Raw genomic sequence first — 21740 nt, 5'->3', positions numbered from 1 at the left:
CACACCGTTTACAGTGGAAAGGTTTTTCTCCAGTGTGGACACGGTGGTGTGTCTTCAGGTGTCCTAACTGACTGAAACTCTTGTCACACTGTTTACAATAGAAAGGGTTTTCTCCAGTGTGGACACGCTGGTGTGTCTTCAGGGAACCTAACCGACTGAAACTCTTGTCACATTGTTTACAGATGTGAGTCTTCTTTCCTGTATCAGTCAGATGATGTCTCTTTACTTCCGATTGCGTTAAAGTCTTGGTAGAATGTTCACTACTGTAAGGTCTTTCTTCTTCTGAGTTTCCTTGCTGCTGGCTCATTGGCGGGAACGGTGGGTTCATCGTCAACGCTGCTGCTATGCATGGAGTGTAATGGTCGAAGAATGTAACAAATGATGTGTGACCTTACGATCCAGGATTGATAACAGGGCAATTACCAGCTGAATATCAAGTGTATGGATCTCTGCTAATAGTTCCTCTAGTGGGTGATGAAGCCTTCCTCAATATCTCTCTCCATGTGTGTCATTCACACTGTGCAGTCTGGTTTTAAGCTGAGCTGATTCAAAGCTCACGTCATCATTATGTTGTCACTATGATGTCAGCCATGCCCAAATATGGAGTTCCATGTCATTTACTGAGATAACACTTCAGCCCAGTCAAACCTCAATCGTCTTCCAGTATGAAATTAAGTTCTGACATGAGAATAATGACACAGTCATAATTTATACCAGCTCGTGGCAAGCTAAACGATAAAATCTGCAGTATTAAATAACATAATTATGCAACTGAATTTGTTTGTTTCAACTTCAAAATCTGTAGTTCATTTCTTTGGCCGCCAGGGCTTTTTTAGCGTTGTTTAAAGCCACGCCCCTTTCCCCTAAAGCCAAGCCCCTTTTGCAGGGTGGGGTATATATAAGAAATGAGGGGCAAGCCATAAGACAAGATTTTCAAGATTCTACAAAAAAAGAAAAAGAAATCCTACAAGCTTTGTATATTTGGCTATTTTTGAATAGCAAAAGTATGAAATAGGGTTAAAGTGGTTACACCTGGAACCCCCTCAAGGACCCCTGGGGGTCTCCAGACCCCACTTTGAGAACCGTTGGTTTAGATGATGTGTTTTACAGAAAAAAAAGGGAATCAATGAAGAAAATCTAGCGAGTTCTTGAGGCACATTTGTTGAGTAGCAGGTAGCATGTGAATTGAACTCATGGGATAGGAGTTATGACTTTTCAAACATCATTTTAAATTTAGTGGCTCCACCAGGCCAACTTGGTCACATTTGTTGTGCAAGTAATACACACAACTTCAAATTATTGGTGAAGATTTTATGTCTCTATTTATGAACAAAGGAACAAAGGTGAGGCATGCCATATTGTGTTTTCGGGTAGTGCATACATATACAGTGTGTTACTAACACATCTAACATAGTCACAGCCTTTTTATGCAAACTAACTAGCATTTATTATTGGAAATGTTTCCACTTCCAAAGAAGGCCAACTGCCCACTGTCTACCCATCCATATAAAATATGGGCTCTATGTGAGCTGCATGTTAATGACTGTATGGATGGGGAGTGAGAGCGGTGTGGCCTGTTGCCTGCATGGGCACAGATGGTGGGAGAGCAGGATGTACAGAGATGCAGTTTTGCCCCCACACACACACACACACACACACACACACACACACACACACACACACACACACACACACACACACACACACACACACACACACACACACACACACACACACACACACACACACACACACACACACACACACCTACACATACAGTAGGGTCAGAACACCCAGGATGGGGGCATATTCTTTGGACCAGGGGAAGTGCTTGTTTTTCACACCTTACAGTGGAAAGCCTGCTCATATTACGACGCGTCATACCTGTTATATACTATGGCCTCGTGTTACTTTTCAGTCTGTAATCAAAACAAGCGGTCTCCTTTTCGAACGGTATAACACAGGACCTGGGGACATGATGATCAAAGGCTTGATTGGGGCTCGTTGAGGCATGTGAGACCGAGCAGCATAATTAGTGCACTGGAACGATCAATACACCTCGCGTGGGGGGTTGAATGCGGAGGAAAACACAATCTAAGGGATTGTTGGAGGGGGCGAGACTGGAGAACTGCAGTGGCAAGCAGAATTCAAACAGACAGAGTAAATTACAGTACAAATCATGTGAGATTTACATCAGCAGGAGAGATTCACGCTCAGTGCATGCAATGAGTGCATGCTGGGCGCAGGATGTCCAGCGATTTGGATCCATATTATTACTTTGAATATTCATTATTAATATTCTGAGCAGGGAGGGCACACAAAACGGCAATTAGCATCAAAGGATATCGGGGCTCTGCAACGGGGAGCAATGGACATACAAATGGACAGGAGACATGGGAGATAAATGGAGGCGTGCAAAGACAGGAAGACAGATGGATAGGTAGATGAATGAAGGCGAGGGGGTTCAGGAGATCGATCGGAGCCAGAGCACAGGTCCCTCTGGAGATGGGGCCTTTTTAGCACCGGGGTGAGGAGAGGGGGGGGGGATGATGACACGTTTCCCCCTTCAGCGAGGTACCGTGTCTGGGAAAGGAGCTGTGTGTCACCGACGTGGCCCCGGTGGAGAGATGCAAGAGAGGAGAAAAGAGAGAGCGCATGTTCCCGACGCGCTGTGGTGTGACAGACGGTGATAGGAGGCGACAGCTCTCTCCCTCTCAGAGAGAAAAGAGAGAGGAAGACATGCCGCTTCGCCAGACTCCCTGCTCCCTGCCATCGCCCCGGGAACGAAGCCACCATGCCCTGCCCATCCCAGCTCTGTCACACACACTGCAGCCATTAGCACTACCGTAGGGCTTTGCGGTTAGATCTGGAGCACGGGTAAGGTGCTCTCTGATAGTTTTGGATCTGTCACGTTACCTGTCTTCTTCCTGGAAGTATTTTGGGGGTTTGCGGGGGGGGGTGAGTGGCAGTGTTGCCAGATTTTGTGAGAGAAATAAGCAACCAGGTCTATGAAAACAAGCCCAAAAAGAAGAAACTATGTATAGGCCACACTTTAAACATATATACTTAAACCTATATAGTGTACGTGATGTACAGTACATTGGCTATTTAAAAACAGCGGATCTACAAGCTCACAACACGTCGCTATGCGATGCGTTGTGAGCTTGTAGATCTGCTATTTTCATAGAAATAGAATGTGGAATATTTGGAAGATTTTTGAAACATTTTAAATCTAACAACACAAATCTGGTATGCAGGACTCCCTGGCACAAAACATTTTCAGATGGGGTTTAGGGACAAATACATATTAATTTGGGGGTCCATGACATGAAAATATTTGAGAACCACTGGTTTAAACAATATATATATTTCTTTAAACAAGCCCAAATAAGCAATAACACTTTAGAAACAAGCCCAAAAAACCTGAACCCGCCCGCAACTACCAATATTTACAAGCAACCTTACAGAAAAACAAGCCCAAAGTCGCTTATAATAAGCGGACATGGCAACACAGGTGAGTGGCGGGCATACCTGAGGACGGCCCTGTGCACTGAGGTGTGGAGGGTGGAAGGCAGACTCAGGAGGGTGTGGAAAATATATGGGGGTCATGGTGATCCCTGCTGTGGAAGGGCTGCACAGTAGTGTGGCATCCCTGTAAAACACAGCAATTATGAAGCAATAACAAATAGACAATACAGAGGATTAAAACAATGAAAATGGGTTTAATCTGTTTTTCCAATGTGAGGAATTAGAGAAAAACAAATTAGCATTCAGGCAAAATGCCTACCGGACCGGTAGTTTTCACTCTTCCAAATGTGCTATTTATCTCAGGTTGATTGATGGAGACATAACTACCCGGCGAAATAGATTTGCTCACCCGATTCCTAGAGTAATGAGAATTTGTAATGGTTATTCCTGCTCACAATAGGCATGAATGAAAACATGAGGTGGGTGTCGACCACCGCGTCTCGCAGGGAGATTATGGTTCCCGTGCGGAGCCAGGAAATCCATTTGAGCGAAAGGACAAAAAATAAATAAAACATTAAACCGTGCTTCCAAATTGTGCCCTGGCAACAGCTTCACTATTATTAGAAGCGCGGTAAAGTGCCAGAAAGGCAAAGCATTCTGAGGACATGGACTGAGTCAGGCATGTCCACCTGTGTCCGGAGGGGCCAGAGTCATTCACACCACCCATAGTGTTCGCTTCCAAGTGGCTTTCCACTGACAGCACTACAACATAATATGTGCATCATGCAGGAGTGTATACACAATAAAAATAAAAACCCATTAAGTGTATGCAGTGAAATCCATAGTGTTAACTTTACTCTAAGAGAGTGTACACATGTAAGTAAATGGACCTGTGGTTCATTTGGTTACATTTGTACACCCTCAGAGTTACTCTTGGAGTTACAAAAGGATAAGGATTTTACCATGTAGGGTCAAAGAAAACTGCAATTAAGGGCAACGCAATTAAGGACAATTAGTTTCCTCCTCCCGTTTTTGAGGTGGCTGAATGGGTATCCCCCCCACCCCCCATATGTTAATGACTTATTTGTTAGGATGCATGTTGGACAAATAACTGTAACTAATTACACAAACAGAAGCTGCTGACAGCTAAATTACATTATGGAAATGATGTAACTTCCCAAATCGCTTAAGTGTAGCTCTTGGTGACACAATGTCACACACTTTATTCTGGGGTCTTTGAGGGTTCTAATCAGTAATTGCAGCACGTCTCACTGCACAATCAGGCCTCGCACATGGCATTTGCTTCACATATTTAAGACTTCAGCACTCTAATTTTAGCGCATGATGCACACAGGGCAGTTGTCCGTTGTGCCTCTTAACACATCGGGTGCCAAACACGGTCTGAACCGTGTTTGCGCAGAGTAGCGGTCCGGTGCCGAACACGGTCCAGACCGTGAAATATGTCTTTTTGTTTTTTTCGTTTTTCTCCACACGGGCGGGGCTAGAGCAGCTCTGGGAGTACCCATTGTGATCTTGAGAAGGATAGGCCAGATAGATCACCGGAAAAACAAAAACATGGCTGCCATCCACTTCCTGTCTATTTCCTTCTTTAAAACACCTATATCTCCGAATCTGTTTCCGGTGGGGAAAACCGGTCATGCGCGATGCGCGATCCCCCCCCATTGTAACTCGCGAGTGAAATGTTATCGTTCCAGGCTGTAGCCAGGGTCATCGCGCAACATGAATGGATGTTTTTTTTTACATGGATTTGCTCCTCGTGGAGTCTAGAGCTTTAAACAGCAAAGCGCAGTCAATCGGGAGAATGCTGGCACCCAACGTAAGTTGTTATGAAAAAATGCTGGCACCCAATGTGTTAATTGATGTCAAGGCCCTGAGGTGCATTAGTGTGTGAGATTAAGTGCCCATGCTGGTGTGCGGTTTGCCCCGTCTGTGAGGAGTGTCCGGCCTCGCCCCACCAGCTGCACAACCCACACAACGCTTGGTTGTTCAGCTGAGTGATTTTTACGGTCTGTCTATCTGGAGTTAATCGTGCCAACTGCTGGACCGTTCAGAGCTCAATTTCTTCTACATACTGTCACTAGGATAATGTAGAATCATAAGGATTTTTGTTTAGAGATGCTCTATACTTTTTGAAATATTTCACTTTTTTAAAACGTTTTTATCTTATCCTGCTATAAATGCACGAAATCTCTGTCCATGTGTCCGTCTGTCTGTCATGTATCTCCAGAACCGTCCGACCGTCGGATAGGCAGTTGTCCAGAACTGACCGCTATGCCCATATATGGAATCAAAACTACAGATCTCTCAAAAGAAACTAATAAGGCTACTACTAGGCCTCAACTCCAGGACACACCTTCTCCCAGCTCACTTTGCTAGTCTGCTAGTCTTGGCTGAAGGTAGGCCGGTCCAGACCCACATGTTGAGAACCGTTGCTCTAGAGTGAGTGATGCCCACGGGCACAACACCAGAAGGAGATCAACTGACCTCGTTCCCCTAAAACTCGGTCAAACTTCGGTACAACATTATATGTATTGCTGATGAATTGAATACAAGGGACCACAATGGAAACAAGCCCCCACGCCCAGGGGCTTTTTGTGTTATCCTTTTAGCATAACCTTTGACCGTACTACCTGTACTGTTAACAATCCTGCTAATAAAATATTCAGTCAATCAATCAATGGTCATGCCCATACAGTATAGGACTTCAAACTCGGTGCACAGATCTGTGAGGACTCAAGGGAGTGCGGTGCCCAACGTCAAGTTGTTCGGATTGGCCGATCCGACCGGTCTTGCTATCCTTCATACGGTCAGAAAAGTGAAGGCAGTACATTTCTGACTGACCTGTATGAGTGGTAGTTTGGCACAATACGGGCCACGGTGAGCAGGGAACCAACTGGGTCCTTCAGGGGCTTTTCCATAGCCTTCAGAAGCACCTAGAAGGAACAATTAAGAAAGAGACAGAGGGAGGTTGGGGAGAGACAGAGATAGAGAGGTGAAAAGGAGTAAACAAAGAAAGAAGGAAAGACGGAGGGAGAGGGAGAATGACACGCAGAGAGAGCTTCCATTGTCCACTCTGTAAACATAGCACATCTCTAGCAGTCAGTGTAAGTAATGCAGCACCACGCACAGAGCAGGAGGCATTTGAACTCCTGTGCTATTCAATATCTCCTGGTCTACAGGAGATCAATGGAAAGATTAATTTGATAGCAAAGTCACACTCTGCTTAATTAAGTTAGCATCTTTTTCATGTAGGAAAATAGAGATTGGATGTCTCATCTAATATACTGAGATCTAATTATTATAAAATAAATCTTCCTCACCGTCACCTCTAAGTGGCATAATACATTTATTAAACTCATAGTTACTGCAATGATCTGATATTGCTATGACATTGCATATTCAATGTTTGAATAGCATAATGTTATTAACATATCATTCATGAACCATTTGAGTCATAGTGGACTGGACAGAATGTTCTTACCTCAAACCCAGTGAAGGAGAAGTGAGGCTGTCTGGGAAGGATGCTGACCTTCCGGACCACAGTAACATAGAGACGCACCCCAGATGGAACTGAGTGGTGAGACTGTAAAACAGACACAAATTATCTCACATAAGAAAAATGTCATTCAGGTTCAAAATCAGCAGAATTTCCCTGTTCGAAAAATTTCCATAGTGTTGAATACAATGTCCTTTGCAACAGCTACTGCATAATTCATCAAGCTGAAATAGGGTTGTTAGCTGGTAAGGCTAACATAATTCTTTGAGGAGTTAAAGACAAGAACCACAGGACTTCACCAGCAGTTATTGTGGCTCAGGGGTCTCCAGAGGGTCCTCCATTAAAACAACACTGCACGAATCAATGTTTATGGCCACCATAAAAATAAAATAAAATCAGCAAACTAGGGAGGCCTCAATGCCCATGACTCATCCATAAAATCCGTTCTTTACACAGCATCACGCAGTGAAAGTTGAAGCGGGTTTAGCGGATTCAGCCTAATTCCACTTTTTCTTATATAAATAAAATCCAAACTAAAAGTCAGCATACAGAATGACCAAGGAGGCAAGGATCAAGACCAAAGAGTCAAGTAAAGTCATCTTCTTTTATATAGCACATTTAAAAGCAACAGCAGTTGACCCAAAGTGCTTTCCCATCAAGGATGCCATATACTTAAAGGAGCTACTGTATAGTGGTGGATTTGTTCATATTATTTCAACAAGCTGAACTGGACCGATAACGCTAAGGCCCTGAGGAAGAGACAGAGCAAATTGTTCTTCCTGAGAAGGCTCAGGTTCTTTGGCACGTGCAACATGCCAAAGGACTGTTCTCTGCAGTTGCCTGCTGGGGGGGGGTCAGGTCAACATAATGGACAGAAACAGACTGAACAAGCCCGTGAAGAAGGCTCTGTCCTTGGTCGCTAAGAAAACAATCGATAGTTGCAGCCCTAATAATGAGTATAATAATAATGAATAGCTAGTAAAACATCTTTCAACCTGGCGTCCCTATCTTGGGCATGTCATTTAGCTCACAACGCGCTGCATCACATTGTGAGCCTGTATATCAGCTATTTTCACTGTGTGACACCATCGTATGATGACGTATAAAAAAGGGCTTAAGGGGTAAAAACTATTTATTCTTAGTTCGAAACCAAACAGTAAATAATGGTGTAAAGTGTGTGTTTCGGGGGATATTTAGTAATGCAACACTGCAGATGTAGGCATGTAGCAGTCATGTTGTTTCACACATTGCAAATTTCTCACTTGAATGGTTGAATATTTAGTAAATCTATACGTTGTTTAATTGTGCACAAAGTGGGTAGTACAAAGATGTGGCCAAGAATTAAGGAATAGATTAAAAATGGCTATTGTTCACAACACCAGCATAAATAACCCTAAATTCTTACAATACAAATTATTATTTTCCTTAAAAGGCAAAAGCACATTATTTCCTTTTGAAAGCTCATTATATATTTGGTTGTAATGTTTGATTTCAAATGAATTGCTGGAGCACAAACTGTTCTATTCGTCCAGTCGTTAAGACAAATGACAAACAGTAAAAAATAACATAAAATATTTTTGACATTTTGAAAAGAATTGCCCAAAATAGGTATGGCAGGGGTTAATGTGGTTAACAGTAGGCTAACATACTGTATACAGTGTTTTGTATACAGATATGACTTGGGCCATACAATTTTTTTTTGTACATGTAGGAGACAATGTAAACCATCAGCATCGTTCCAAGGCGAAGCGCTATACTGTAACTTTACAGTACAAAGCATCTTCCTGATATAAATGAGCAAACACGGTCGGTCTAGACTTCAGGCAAACATTACTAATAAAAAAATGAATCCTGATAAATACAAATACAGGAGATGGATATATCTTCACGGAAGGCATCAGGGATTGCTAGGTAAAGAGAGCATGGATTATTCATGTCTATTCCCACAGTGCAAACAGTCCTCTCTTCTGATGGATTGTGCCCGCGGCCATCCTCCCTGCTCAATACCAACCAGTCCCATCATGCAACACTGCCTCACGCTGCTCCACTCAGCCCCTGATGACGAGCTCTCCCGGAATCACAGACACGGCCGGCGGCTGATCTCCTCGTCTCTCTCTCTACGCCCAGACATAACGATGTGTGTGTGGTCTGAGGTGAACCTAAATTTAAACCGGGTATCAAGGAGAGGGTAGCAGACTAGAGAGGCTAGACGAGGAAGGTGTGCGCCCCATTGCTGATAGCGTTCGTCTGAGCTCATTTTGGTCTAACCGAGGGATGCAAAGATCATGCTATTCTGGCTTCTGTGGCACAGCTGGAGCAATGGGAATCCGTCGGTCCAATCAGCGTACACAGATGGGGAGTGCAAAAGTGTGTGAACAGTAGGCATGTGTACGGTATTAGCATTTTCAGTCGTGGCATGCACAGTACAGTACATTATCCAGCACTAGTATCATATCGTCGCTGTCAGGTAGAAACATTGTATCTCCATATTTGTCTCCGCCAGGCCGAAGGCATGGCGAGAGAGTATGTTTTACCCCCTGTCCGTGTGTGTGTCCGTCCGTGTGAGGTCCGATTGCCGTGAAAGGCCCAAGAAGAAATGCCACCCTTTTCACATTGGCCTATTATAGCGCCACCAGGAGGCCACAATAACCTACCTAACCTGGCGGAGACCTGTGCTCCATGGAGCACTTTTTCTATTTTATTGTATTTTTTTTTTTCATAAATCTATGCCTGCCATGTTTTGTACTTCGTCATATGGCAGTGTCTTGCAAAAGTAATGAAAATAACAGATATTCAAGCTCACAATGTGTCACGATGTGACACATGTGCTTGTAGATCTGATTGAAAATGGTTAAGTCTGTCTGTGGGTTTTATAGATATTTAATGAATGACCGTGGGTGGGTGAGCTCACCTGCACTAGCTCCAAGTGGTAATGCTGAAAAGGCTGCAGACACCCAACAGGTAGGCGGTAGTGAGCAAGAAGTTCTTTACTCTTACTGTCAGCCACATTAAGGACCACCACTGTGAATACAGAATATGTACATGATTCATATCAGTATCTGAGATGATGATTGCTCATAAAATGATCAGAACAGAATGTATGGTATTGGATTTATTGTATGATTAAGCTATTTTGTGCAGTTCAACTTCAAATAATGAAAAAGGAAAGGCCACTTGCCTTGAAATGGAGTAGATATATACTGTACCTCAATCTAGAATATTTGATAATATTGTCCCTGAAAGCCGTGTCCTTACTGTAGCATTGCAACACTTCAAACCTAAAAATAGAGTCCATTGCTGAACTGAAAATAATAGTCTTAGTATTGAGTATGAGCCTGGATTACTGAATTTAAACTCAACTGTTTTCTGTGATGTGTTCATTCTGCACTGTCAAATGGAGGCTTCTGTATGAGCTCTGAACTAAAGATGAACTCTGGATTTTTTTACCCTGCTCCATTTAAAGTAGGCCTATCTGCAGACAGCAGAAGCTGTTGCCAAACTTCTCTTTGCAAAGTATTGAAAGGACCACGAATATAAAGCAATCCAACAAGTTGCGATTAAGAGATGTTGTCTGAAGCTTTCTGAAGCTATTTCATGGGCTCAGCACATTCCTTGCAATCGCCTGGCATTAAGAGAGAAAAGGAACACTAGAGTAAAGATGGTCTATGAACTCCGGCAATGGCCAGCTGACCTAAAATACCTTAGCAACAGTTAGAACCCTTTACGCTAAGGACCTGCTGTCAGCGCTCGTCAACGCTCGACTTTGCTGTCCTCCAATGAGGTTGCCTCGCCGCAAAGGGGAGGAGGCAGCTGAAGGCGAATAAAAGACGGATGCGAACAAAGGGAGAGAGCATGGTGTCTGAAGTGTTGCAGTGCCAGTCTCTCTCTCTCTCTCTGGACCATCAGTATTCCCTCCACATCAACAGCAATCACTCGCGCCCCTCTTTGAGAGAGCCATTAAGCCTCGTGTGTAATTATTCTGTCACTGAACTGGCAGGATCCAGGCTGCAGGAATATGCAGGCCCACGCTCAACAATTATCATCAACACTGAGGTCTTTCAACTGGACTGATAAGCAGATGAAAGCACAACTATTTCAAACAGATATATGCTTTTAGTGGTTGCTATTCTTTTTTTCCTCTACAGCCCAAAGAAAAAGGTCTATGTTGAATTCAGTCAAGTGCAACAATGGCTCATTATGAAACCCAACCGTTTTTTTCCCCAAATCGATGTTTTTTTTCAGTGGTAGAGAGACATCAGGGCGGCATGCAGAATAATGCATTCTTCTTCCCCTGATGTTGGGAGTTCTTTCAAAGGTTGGCAGGTCAACTGAAAGTTATGCTTACAACACCAGGGCTTACTAGACAGCATAAACTAATGTACAGTAGGTAGTGTATAAATGAGTCTTTCTTTTTCTAAATACAGAAACAACACACTCAAAATTGAAACTTATTATAGAGAGAACCCACTGTTGATGTGCAATTCAGTTCAATGCTGTTGATTACCTGGTCTACAGAAACAATCATATACAATACAGCCCATTTCTATCTATCAGAGTTCCTACTATTCCCATGATGCATTTTGCGATTCTGAAGCACCAGCCTGGCATGCCCTATGGATGCCAAAATAATCAACTTGATTCATATTGGAGTCAAGATCACTGTTTTTCTGTAAACAATGCGAACAAGGACAGTGTCATTGTCACAGCCGCTGATGGTCGTGGCTAACAACCAGGATGTAAGGGTTGTACACTTTTCAGCAAAACGTCTGAGGCTTTTTTCAGACAGACACAGAGGTCTGCTCAGTGTTATGGATGCAAATAGAACATTATGTACTGTAGAGGTAAATGTTGAATGTCATGATGGTTTCCCTTTAATTCTCTTTGCTAATAGCATGATAAGCCAGAGCATCCAACTGGCTCATTATTGTACATGATCAGCTGGTCCATGCGTGCCATGTTTTGTGAAGGAGTGATTCAGAATGCCATATTCTCTTCATATAGTTTTTTTCCAAAATGTAAAAAAAAAGAAGAATAAATGCACGTTTTGGAAAATGGTCGGAAATAATGTAAAGTTCACATGATTTGAACATGCACGGTACGTCATTATCACACCTAAATGTACCCATCAACTTCTTGTTTATCCCCATTTTGTAGAAATATTTAGCCTTAAATGTAATAAAAAATATATATTCTATGTATTTGTCCCTCATTTGTAAAATAAAAGTAAATGTAAAATAAATAACTACAGAAATGGTGCCCAGTGTTCTCAGGGGCCCACTGTTCCAGTTACGTTCTCTTGCCTTTGTCACTCTTCATATATGTTTGTCCTTGGAGGGACATGACAGGCATTGACAAGCTGCTAAGATACTCTAGTTGCCATGCTCTAAAACACAATACTTTTAAAGGAAACACAGTAAAATGCTTAGGGCCCTATTTTGCGCGACGTGTTATGCTTCATGACTAATCTTATTGTTTTATTATTTTGAAAGATTTATTTTGTGAAAATAGCTGATCTACAAGCTCATAATGTGGCACTGTAGATCGGCTATTTTAAAATGTTTCTAAAAAAAAGGCTAATAAGATTAATCATAAGGCATAGGACGCCGCGCAAAATAGGGCCCTTCGTCTGAATTTATCCATTTGTAACTCGGAGAGTGTACAAATCAAACCAAATGTTCCCAGGTCCACTTGATTACATTTGTACACTCTCAAGAGTTAAATGAACACTGATTTACTGTGCACTTTAGGTAAGATTTAGGGCATGTCTTAGGCTGTACATACTGTTTCCATCTCTCTCCTGCTTGCATCTTGCAAAACTCTATATCGTGTAAAAAGATAAATCAACCTGAGCCTGTCAGGGGACTGCATCAAACTATCAAGAGTTTTGGCACACATGCCACAAGCTATCTCAAATTGCTATCTAAAAGGATATGCTTGAAATCAATCCATGTTTTCTTGCTACAGTAAATAGCTCAACCCAAGCTAGTGAAACCTAACCCAGGCACATCACTTCTTCATAGTTTCCTTGGCTGTGCTCGCAGTCCTCATTCTTTGTAATGTACAGACTCTAAGCACCATACATCATTACCCAAGAGCTTGATCCAATTGGCTGCTTACCCTCTGCCTGCAGCTGGACAGAGAGCGTCTCCCTCCACAAGGGGCAGTGTGTGGGCTGCTGGGTGCAGCGGGTCACCCCCACACTCCTCCCCGCAAGAGACTCATCCACTCCACTCTTCCTGCACACAGAAATATAAAATGCATTCTCGTGATGACACCAGATATGTTTCTATTTTAGATCCCACAACATACAAAATTGTGTGTTTTAGAATTCCCCGATAACTACAACAAATGTATACATCTCATGTTGCACATGTATTTGTTTCTTACATGGCAGAAGTGGCTGAGATTGAGTCCTCCTTGCATGGCCTCTCTCTCTTTTGCAAGATGTTATAAAGCACACCTTTCAGGAGGCCAAAGGGGGAGGTAGTACCACTCCCTTAGACAGATGACCCCCCCCTCCTTTCCTTTGACTCTCATTTCCCCCCTCCCTCCCCCCACAATTGTTTTTCCGACTCTGTACATACAGTATAGTGTTTTGTGCTACTTTATATGTTTATGAATTGAATACCAAGGACCCCAATGGAAACTTTTTTGGACGTACCTTTCAGACAAAGTGTTTTGACTGTTACTTGTACTGTTTTTTTTTTACATTTCTGCCTAATAAAAAAAAAATCTATCAAAACCTATCCTTAATTTCTGCTCCGTTGTACGATGGTGTCGTCGATGCGATGGTAGCGACACATTGTGAGCTTTTAGATCAGCTATTTTCAGTGAACTTCACCGCCATACCATGACATATAAATCAGGCTATAAACACATATCAGGAGTCTGGTTCAAATGCCTAGGTAATCACATGAACACAACATCTGAACCTTTGAACAATCGCATCAAATATGCCCCCCTCCCCTCTCAGAGGCTTAATCCCTCTTAGTGGGGTCGTATGAAACGTGCCACCTGCTTCCAGCCATAGTGCTTGAGGGATGACTGCCCCTCGTGACACAGAGCTGGCCTAATCTCATGAACTTAATGCATAGCTATCTGTTCTCTTACAACACATTCAAGCTCATTAACAGCTCACAATGTACACCAACAGACTTCCACCATGTCTTGCCTACGTCACCGTCATATTTTGGAATTGGCCTCATATGCCAAGATTAATGTATTGTATTCATGCAGCAGCTATTTTGCTGTTATGTGGGATGGTCCATGAGGAAATTAAAAGTCCAAGGCCGACAAGGATGACAGGCGGTGGTCATGTCTTGTTCAACAGTCTGATGGTAGCCGGGTGGAAGCTGTTCATAAACCTGGTGGTCTGGCCTTTGATACTACGGTAGGCCGCTTTGCCCGGCCGTGGTCGTTGTAGGGGTTTGAAGAGTTTGTGGCTGGGGTGGTGCCTGTCCTTGATGATGCGCTGAGCTTTGACTACGCACCTCTTCTTGTACAGTTCCTGGAGCGAGGGAGCTCGCCTCCCATTATGCGTTCTGCTGACCACATCACCCGCTGTAAGTTTTTCTTTTCTCGGGCAGTGCAGTTTCCATACCAGGCTGTAACAGGACGCTTTCAATGGGGCTGTTGTAGTACAATCTGAGGATGCGCGTGATAACTCTGCACTTCTTCAGGCGGCGAAACCAGTATAGTCGCTGCTGGGCCTTTTTCCTAGCGTGTGTGGAGTGTGTGTGTCCCACTTGAGCCCCTCCTCGATGTGTACTCCAAGGAACTTGAACTCGCTGACCCTTTCCACTGCAGGTCCATCGATGAAGACGGGCGCATGCTCTCTCCTCGGCCTCCTGAAGTCCACGATCAGCTCCTTGGTCTTGTCAACGTTGCAGGTGAGGCTGTTCCCCTGGCACCAGAGTGCCAGTAAAATGATCTCATCTCTGCAGCCAGAGTCATCGTTGATGATAATCCGACCTATCACTGATGTGTCATCAGCACACTTCAGGATGATGAGTCATGTGTGGCTTTTTATTCACTTAACAAAATGGCATAATAGAGCTTTAATAAGTCATGAACAATTGAATTTAGTATGTATAAACAATCTTTTCTCCAGGGACTATTTTCAGCAAAACGTTTAAAATGTATTAAAAAGCAACGATTACAGTATAACTTTGACAAAAGATTTAACTGTCTCAAGCAAGTTTCAACTTTCAAGTCCCTACAAGTTGATTTAAATAGCGTACTAAAATGAATAGTATCTAATGGCTTCCTTGAAAAAAAAATAAACACGGTATGCTTTGGAACATAGTCGACTCTGCAGTAATGTCAAAGTATACATTGAGTTGTAATCAATGACCTTAACATGCCAGACCACCGGTATGGTCCTTTAATTCCAATTTCAGGGTCCATCAATCAACACAACCACCTGACACATACAATATAACTGTACTGTACATAAAAGACAAAACAGTGGGTCTTACCTGCTAGTAAGACAAATGACCACAGACAGTTTTCTCTAAATGGTGCACACACAAGTGATTCAGGTTCTCAGAGGAATAAAAATGTGTGTTGGTCGACAGAGTTGAAAAGACAGCAGATAGAATTTCTGGGGATGTCTAAGTTGCAAATGGTTATTCTTGAAATACAGGAACAGGACTGGTGCCTTTCAAGTTGCTTTCAAGATTATATCAAGAAGAAGCAGGTAACTTAAAAATTGGACCCTTGTGGTTCTATCTTTATCCTCTCAGAGTTAAATGAACACTTAGAATTACTGTAGCTGTGTGTGAGTTCTTGGTAATGCATGATGCATGTTTCTAACAAACAACTCTGAATACACTTGGCCCTCCATGGCACATGATTGGTGACCACAATACAACTCTGAACTTAACTGACTTCCACCACAGCACCAACCCACAAAGCACAGTCCCACAGGGAGCTACATTAAGTTATCAGTGATAGGAAGCATCACTGCTCATTCCTATCTGCTTCGATGAAAAATCCTTTGAGAGATCTAAAGAGGTGTGGTTAGATTAACTACCACAGGGAAGATAAGACTTTTCCCCGCTTTGAAAATGTACATAGCTGGGAAGACAACACATGGAATAGCATCTACTGCAACACAGTCAGTTTCCACCAGTGTGTGAGCTTTGTACCACTCAAAAAGGTTTCTAAAATGATAGACCCTTATTAAATTCTCTGAGGTCAGGTGCTGTATGGAGCACACCACATGGATCTATGCTCAGTTTTAGGCGTGTCATGTCTCTCATGAGGCAAAAGTCAGTCACAATTGCAAATCTACAAGCTCACAATAGGTCACGCATTTCTTTCTCTGTGACACTGTTGTACGTAAGTATAAAATACAGTTTAAGTGGTTAAAAGTTGTGTGCTGGAAAAGTTCGGATGGATTTTTCATAACCTTCCTTTAATTTCCCTTTCACTGTGACCCATCCAGGATGGCTGTTTAAACAAGGATGGAGATGTCAGCTTGCATTAGCGTCCAGGCAGGCAGACTCTGTCTGCACCCACAGGACTCCGCCAATGCTGGGAAATCACTCATTAAATTTGCAGCGATTCTGCAGCGCTCCCTCTGTGTGCTTATGGGAAGCAGGGCAGTGTTGCATGAGCCGCATGTCTTCACTACACTGTGGTTCATATTTCTGATTGACCACATAGATGAGAAAAGATGGCCGTAAGGTTTTGAGAAGATTTCCATGAAGGCCATGATGGACAGCGGCATAGAAAACACTTTAACTCTGACTCGGGGTAGTCATAGAGTACCATCTCTGAGCCGAAGGGCCTTCAAAGTGTCCATAAATTATTTACAATATTCATTCAGAAAATTAAAAAAAATAAAAACACATTTCATGGAAAAACAAAGACCCATGCATGTTCTTATAATGTACCTGCTGTACCCGGCTGCCATATTATTCTTGCATAACTGACAATGGAAACACAGTTCTTATCATTAATTCTGTAAAAACGTACCAAAATAACATACTTATTTTAAGAAAAAGGAATGATAATAATAATTGTGATATAAACACAGGTGCTATGCTATACTTTGTAACTGTCCATTTAAATTATATATATATATATATATATATATATATATATATATATATATATATATATATATATATATACATATACACACACAATTGACGTAATTTGAATTCAAATAACTGAAAGGTTAGAATATGCATGAGTTTTCCTAAATGAATTTGTAGTAGGTGCTATCACTTGAATAGGTATTCACCCTAGGCATCCAACCATTTGCCTTTTGATTGTCTTTGTTTGAAATTGTTGCCATTCAACACAAGGGCCTTCAGCTAGCCAAACATCGATGTCAATACGACACACAGCTCTTTGTATATCTGCTGTAAATAACGAAGAGTTGTTCTTCTCATTTCAAGTGCCCTTCCCCCTATCTGTCTATCTTTTGTCTCTGAACGCCCAGGTTCGTTGTTAGAAGCCTTCCATCGGAGCCCGGCTGGCCTGCCCCCTCTCTCCTGCCTCAAAGCCAGTCGCAGATGAAAAATTTATGACGGTATGCCGCCTTTAAAACCCTTCAGATTCCATTTGAAGTGCTGGTTCCTCTGATGCTGCCCCCACCGATGGCAACTGTGCCTGCAGTCTTCACTCAACCAGCACTTTTCTCCACAGTGGGAGTGCAAATCAGGGGGCAGGGTGGGAGGGGGGTTCATGGATTTATACAGTTTTTCCACTAATCATGGATGGATTTTTTTCTGCTTGCGTACAATGATCAGAAATTGATTAGACATCATCCACTGACTGTAAAGCCAAAATTAAGACCCTTCCCTCGACACACTCACACGCACACACAGAAAGAAAGAAAGAAAGCAATTGAGAGATGGAGAGACACGTAGGTTGAGGGAGGGAGAGACAGAGAGAGAGAGAGAGAGAGAGAGAGAGAGAGAGAGAGAGAGAGAGAGAGAGAGAGAGAGAGAGAGAAAGAAAGAAAGAAAGAGAGGGAGGACAAACATGTTCTCTGATCCCATTCCATTGTGTTTGCATCTTTCAGCTGTATTTTGTCTCATTTTCTCCACACAGTTGCACAGAACAACTGTATTTATTATTGATGGGGTCTCATTTTGAGCGAGAGATCAAAAGCCAGATGCACATGACATTCCAAAATGACTTCCCAGATGGAGACGAGCAGGTCACTTACTGTACCGGATCCGCTTTCATTTCAGCAGTGGTGATAAAATATCAGGATTGCCTTCCTCTGCCAGCACATTCAGTGTGCTCATTCTGAGTTAATGCAGCAGCACATTTAGCACTTACTACCTCAATTACAACCACTTCTCTCTCTCATGCTAGGAATTCATCACATCAAATACCAATCATTGTAAAAGCGCTTTCATTGTCACATTGCCAAATAGACTGCAAACAGCACTCGTAATGCCAGAAGAGTAGATTTACTAACTAAATCATAAATAGAAATACTGAACTAGAATAATATTTTAAACAAAACATTTTATTTGATCAGTAAAAAACTGTTATATTGTGCTATGACAAGTTACTCAATTCTTAAAATATTACTAGTCGAACATTGATTAAAACATTATCAAAGATGGACAAGATTGATGGACTAAGAGAGAAACCAAACTGAGATTAATGATCATGTGATCATGTGTTCAATGCATGTATAAAAAATACAATGTATGTATAAAAAATACATCTTCAGCAACAGTAACTTGGAAACAGATTTCTATCTTCCAAACTAAAATTACATAATATAGAAAGTGTGAAACTACACTTGTCTAATCGATACTTTATTGAGACAGGACAGAGAGGAGTTTTTGCATGAATCTGTTTTTGTTCTTTGTTTTTTATTCACTCAGTAACATTGAGTGGCTTTGCAACAGGGAAGTTTAAACAGAAACACTTTTACAATGATTGGTATTTGATGTGATGAATTCTTAGCATGAGAGATAAAAGTGGTTATAATTTATGTTTTACATGATAAATTCTAAAGATGCTGAGCTGCGTTAACTCCAAATGAGCACACTGAACGTGTAGGCAAAGGATAGTAACATTGACATTAACGTGACATTTTCTCACCACTTGGCACAGAGACCCAGCATGCAGGACCCACAGATAGACAAAATTAGACGCAACTCAGAGCTGATGATGGGGTAAAGACGGTGTTTACTCACACTATGGCAAATGGCTGTGGAAGCTCTCCATCACTCAGAGGGGGGAGGTTGACAGCACCATGCAGAGTGATGACAGCACTCTCTGTTCCAGGGCTGGATACATGAAAGTCATCAAGCAAGGCCTCTCCTTCCCTTGGATCCTCAATAACCTGGTGCAGTATATGCACAGGTGCATGTGTGTGCACACACACACGCACACACACACACACACACACACACACACACACACACACAGAGAGAGAACATAAGGTAAATCATCTGAGGTTTTTTGATGTTCACACATTTTCTTGGGAGGCTTTCAAGGGTGCAAGTACAAAGAAGGACAAACAAACAACAAGCAAGGTCACAGATGAGATGAATGCTGAGGTGTGAATGAAAAAACACCTGGTGCACTGATTATCATTCATAACCATGTCCCACACTGTGAAATAAGGAACTGAAGAGTGAGGTATAGTAAATTTGTGCAACTAAATTGCACAAATAGAACATGTAAAGCCCTTATAAATCTTCTAGAGGTGTCACAAGTTTAATTCCACAAAACATCTACTGTATGATAGGTGTCCACCAGACAACCCCAAATGATGCATGCACTCGTCAAACTAACCTCTTAACGTCTAGGCTGGACCTTTCATATCTTTACAGTATGTATTCCCTCCACTGCAACAGCTCCCCCTTCTCTTTCAACTATTACCACAGTCAATTACTTACAGTACAGTAAATAGCAGAAGGGATAGTAATAACACATTCTACTATGTATGTGTGTAGGTAGGTAGGCCATAGGCTTTTTGTCTATAGTACTGTAGGTAAGCCACTAATACAATCACTAGTCGTGATTCATTATACAAACACACGCACACGCACACACACACACACACACACACACACACACACACACATATATATATATATACACACACACACACACACACACACACACCAGTGGTGTAAAGTAACTACAGTAAGTACATTTACTCAAGTACTGTACTTAAGTAAAATTGAGGTATTTGTACTTTACTTGAGTATTTCCAATTTCAAATACTTTTATTTCTACTCCACCTCATCTCGGATCCAAATATTGTACTTTTACTCCACTACAATTAATTGAAATGTAGATAGATTTTGATTATTATTACAAAACATACAGTAATCATTTCAACCCTACATTTCGGCCATTTGAAAATAGCCGATCTACAAGCTCATCGCGACGCATTGTGAGCTTGTAGATCTGCTATTTTCAAAAGATTTGTATCCATTTAAAAACTTGAAAAGGGACATTCTGCATAATTAGTACTTTCTACTTTTGGTACTTTAAGTACATTTTTATACCAATACTTTTGTACTTTTACTCAAGTACATTTTTTATTCTGGACTGAGTATTTCTATATTGCAGTATTGCTACTTTTACTTAAAGGTAGGGTAAGTGATATTTTTTGGTTAAAACAAAAAGTATTTTGTTAAAAGGTTAAAGCACTATATTCTGATAGTAATCATTGCTATAGAGTGTTTGTTCAGCAACAGGAGTCTCCCCGTCTCTCCAGCTCTTTAATAAACAGAAAATACATTTTCCGGTAGGTGTCAAAATCTCAGCCAATCAGGAGAAAGTACCAATTTTTAAGCTTCATTTTTATAGTGTTCCAGTTCCAATTTTGCCTGCTCATTTCTTAGTGTCATCACTTCCAATTTCACTTGTTTAATCTGTATCCTGATTGAGTTCTCTATCCTGATTGGATAAAATTGGAAATTAAACTGAAACTGAAACGAAAATGCATTTTCTGTTTTATAAAGAGCTGGAGAGACAAGGAGACTCCTTTTACTGAACAAACACTCTATAGCAATGAGTACTATCAGAATATAGAGCTATTTAACACTTATTTTAACCAAAGAAAATCACTTACCCTACCTTTAAGTCAAAAACGTAAATACCTTTTCCACCACTGATATACACACACAAATACACACAGGGACTTCCGGTCAAGAACACCCCATAAGGTGTATGAATAAGTTTCTTATTTTTTCTCAATTTCTTTTTTCAATTAAGTTTTTTTTCACCAGTGTTTTAGCAACAGGGAACTGTAAACAAAGTTGTTAAAGCTACACTCAGAATTTTTGTCTGTCTGTTTAGGTCTGAGATTTAGTTTTAGACGAATAAACCCCCACTAAACAGACTACACTTAATAATATCTAAAATTTATATAGCGCTTTCCTAAGTACCCAAAGACGCTTGGTGAGACAACTTGATGAGAGGAAAATGGGCCACATCATCTATTGCGCATGCAGAGAATGCACATAGAACATAAATATTTTAGATTATCATTACAAAAAGTAAAGTCAGAATAACAAATTGCCAAGTATGGAGTACATACATTTTAAATGCCTTTTATGTATCTTTCTATGCTTTATGTAAAGCACTTTGTATTGCCTTTGTGTATGAAACATAAAATGTACATACAGTACAAAGAATTGGCTTGGAACAGTGACAACCAACAAATTGTATGGAATTTGTACAGGACCACACATTAGTAAATATCAAATATACTGTACACTCAAGAGAGCAGACTCAACTAGACAGCACTCTAGTT

The 21740-nt window shown here is 41.6% G+C and overlaps 1 protein-coding gene across 1 annotated transcript in view; it reads right to left on the bottom strand.

The window, feature by feature from the left end:
• Positions 1 to 21740, bottom strand: part of ccdc33 (coiled-coil domain containing 33) — a gene marked incomplete at its 5' end in the record, with an annotated part of 69667 nt that overhangs the window by 32578 nt on the left and 15349 nt on the right. The window contains 8 exons of the mRNA XM_080438021.1: positions 3532 to 3652; positions 6331 to 6422; positions 6971 to 7072; positions 9897 to 10006; positions 13103 to 13221; positions 14770 to 14962; positions 16885 to 16919; positions 19162 to 19310. Of these exons, the coding sequence (XP_080294147.1) occupies positions 3532 to 3652; positions 6331 to 6422; positions 6971 to 7072; positions 9897 to 10006; positions 13103 to 13221; positions 14770 to 14962; positions 16885 to 16919; positions 19162 to 19310 (921 nt within the window). The remainder of the gene's footprint in view (positions 1 to 3531; positions 3653 to 6330; positions 6423 to 6970; positions 7073 to 9896; positions 10007 to 13102; positions 13222 to 14769; positions 14963 to 16884; positions 16920 to 19161; positions 19311 to 21740) is intronic.

Source organism: Gymnoscopelus braueri (genome assembly GCF_963280865.1).
Source record: "Gymnoscopelus braueri genome assembly, chromosome: 9".
Classification (NCBI taxonomy): Eukaryota; Metazoa; Chordata; class Actinopteri; order Myctophiformes; family Myctophidae; genus Gymnoscopelus; species Gymnoscopelus braueri.
The sequence above is the reverse complement of the archived record's forward strand: the minus strand, read 5'-3'. Positions and strand labels throughout refer to the sequence as shown.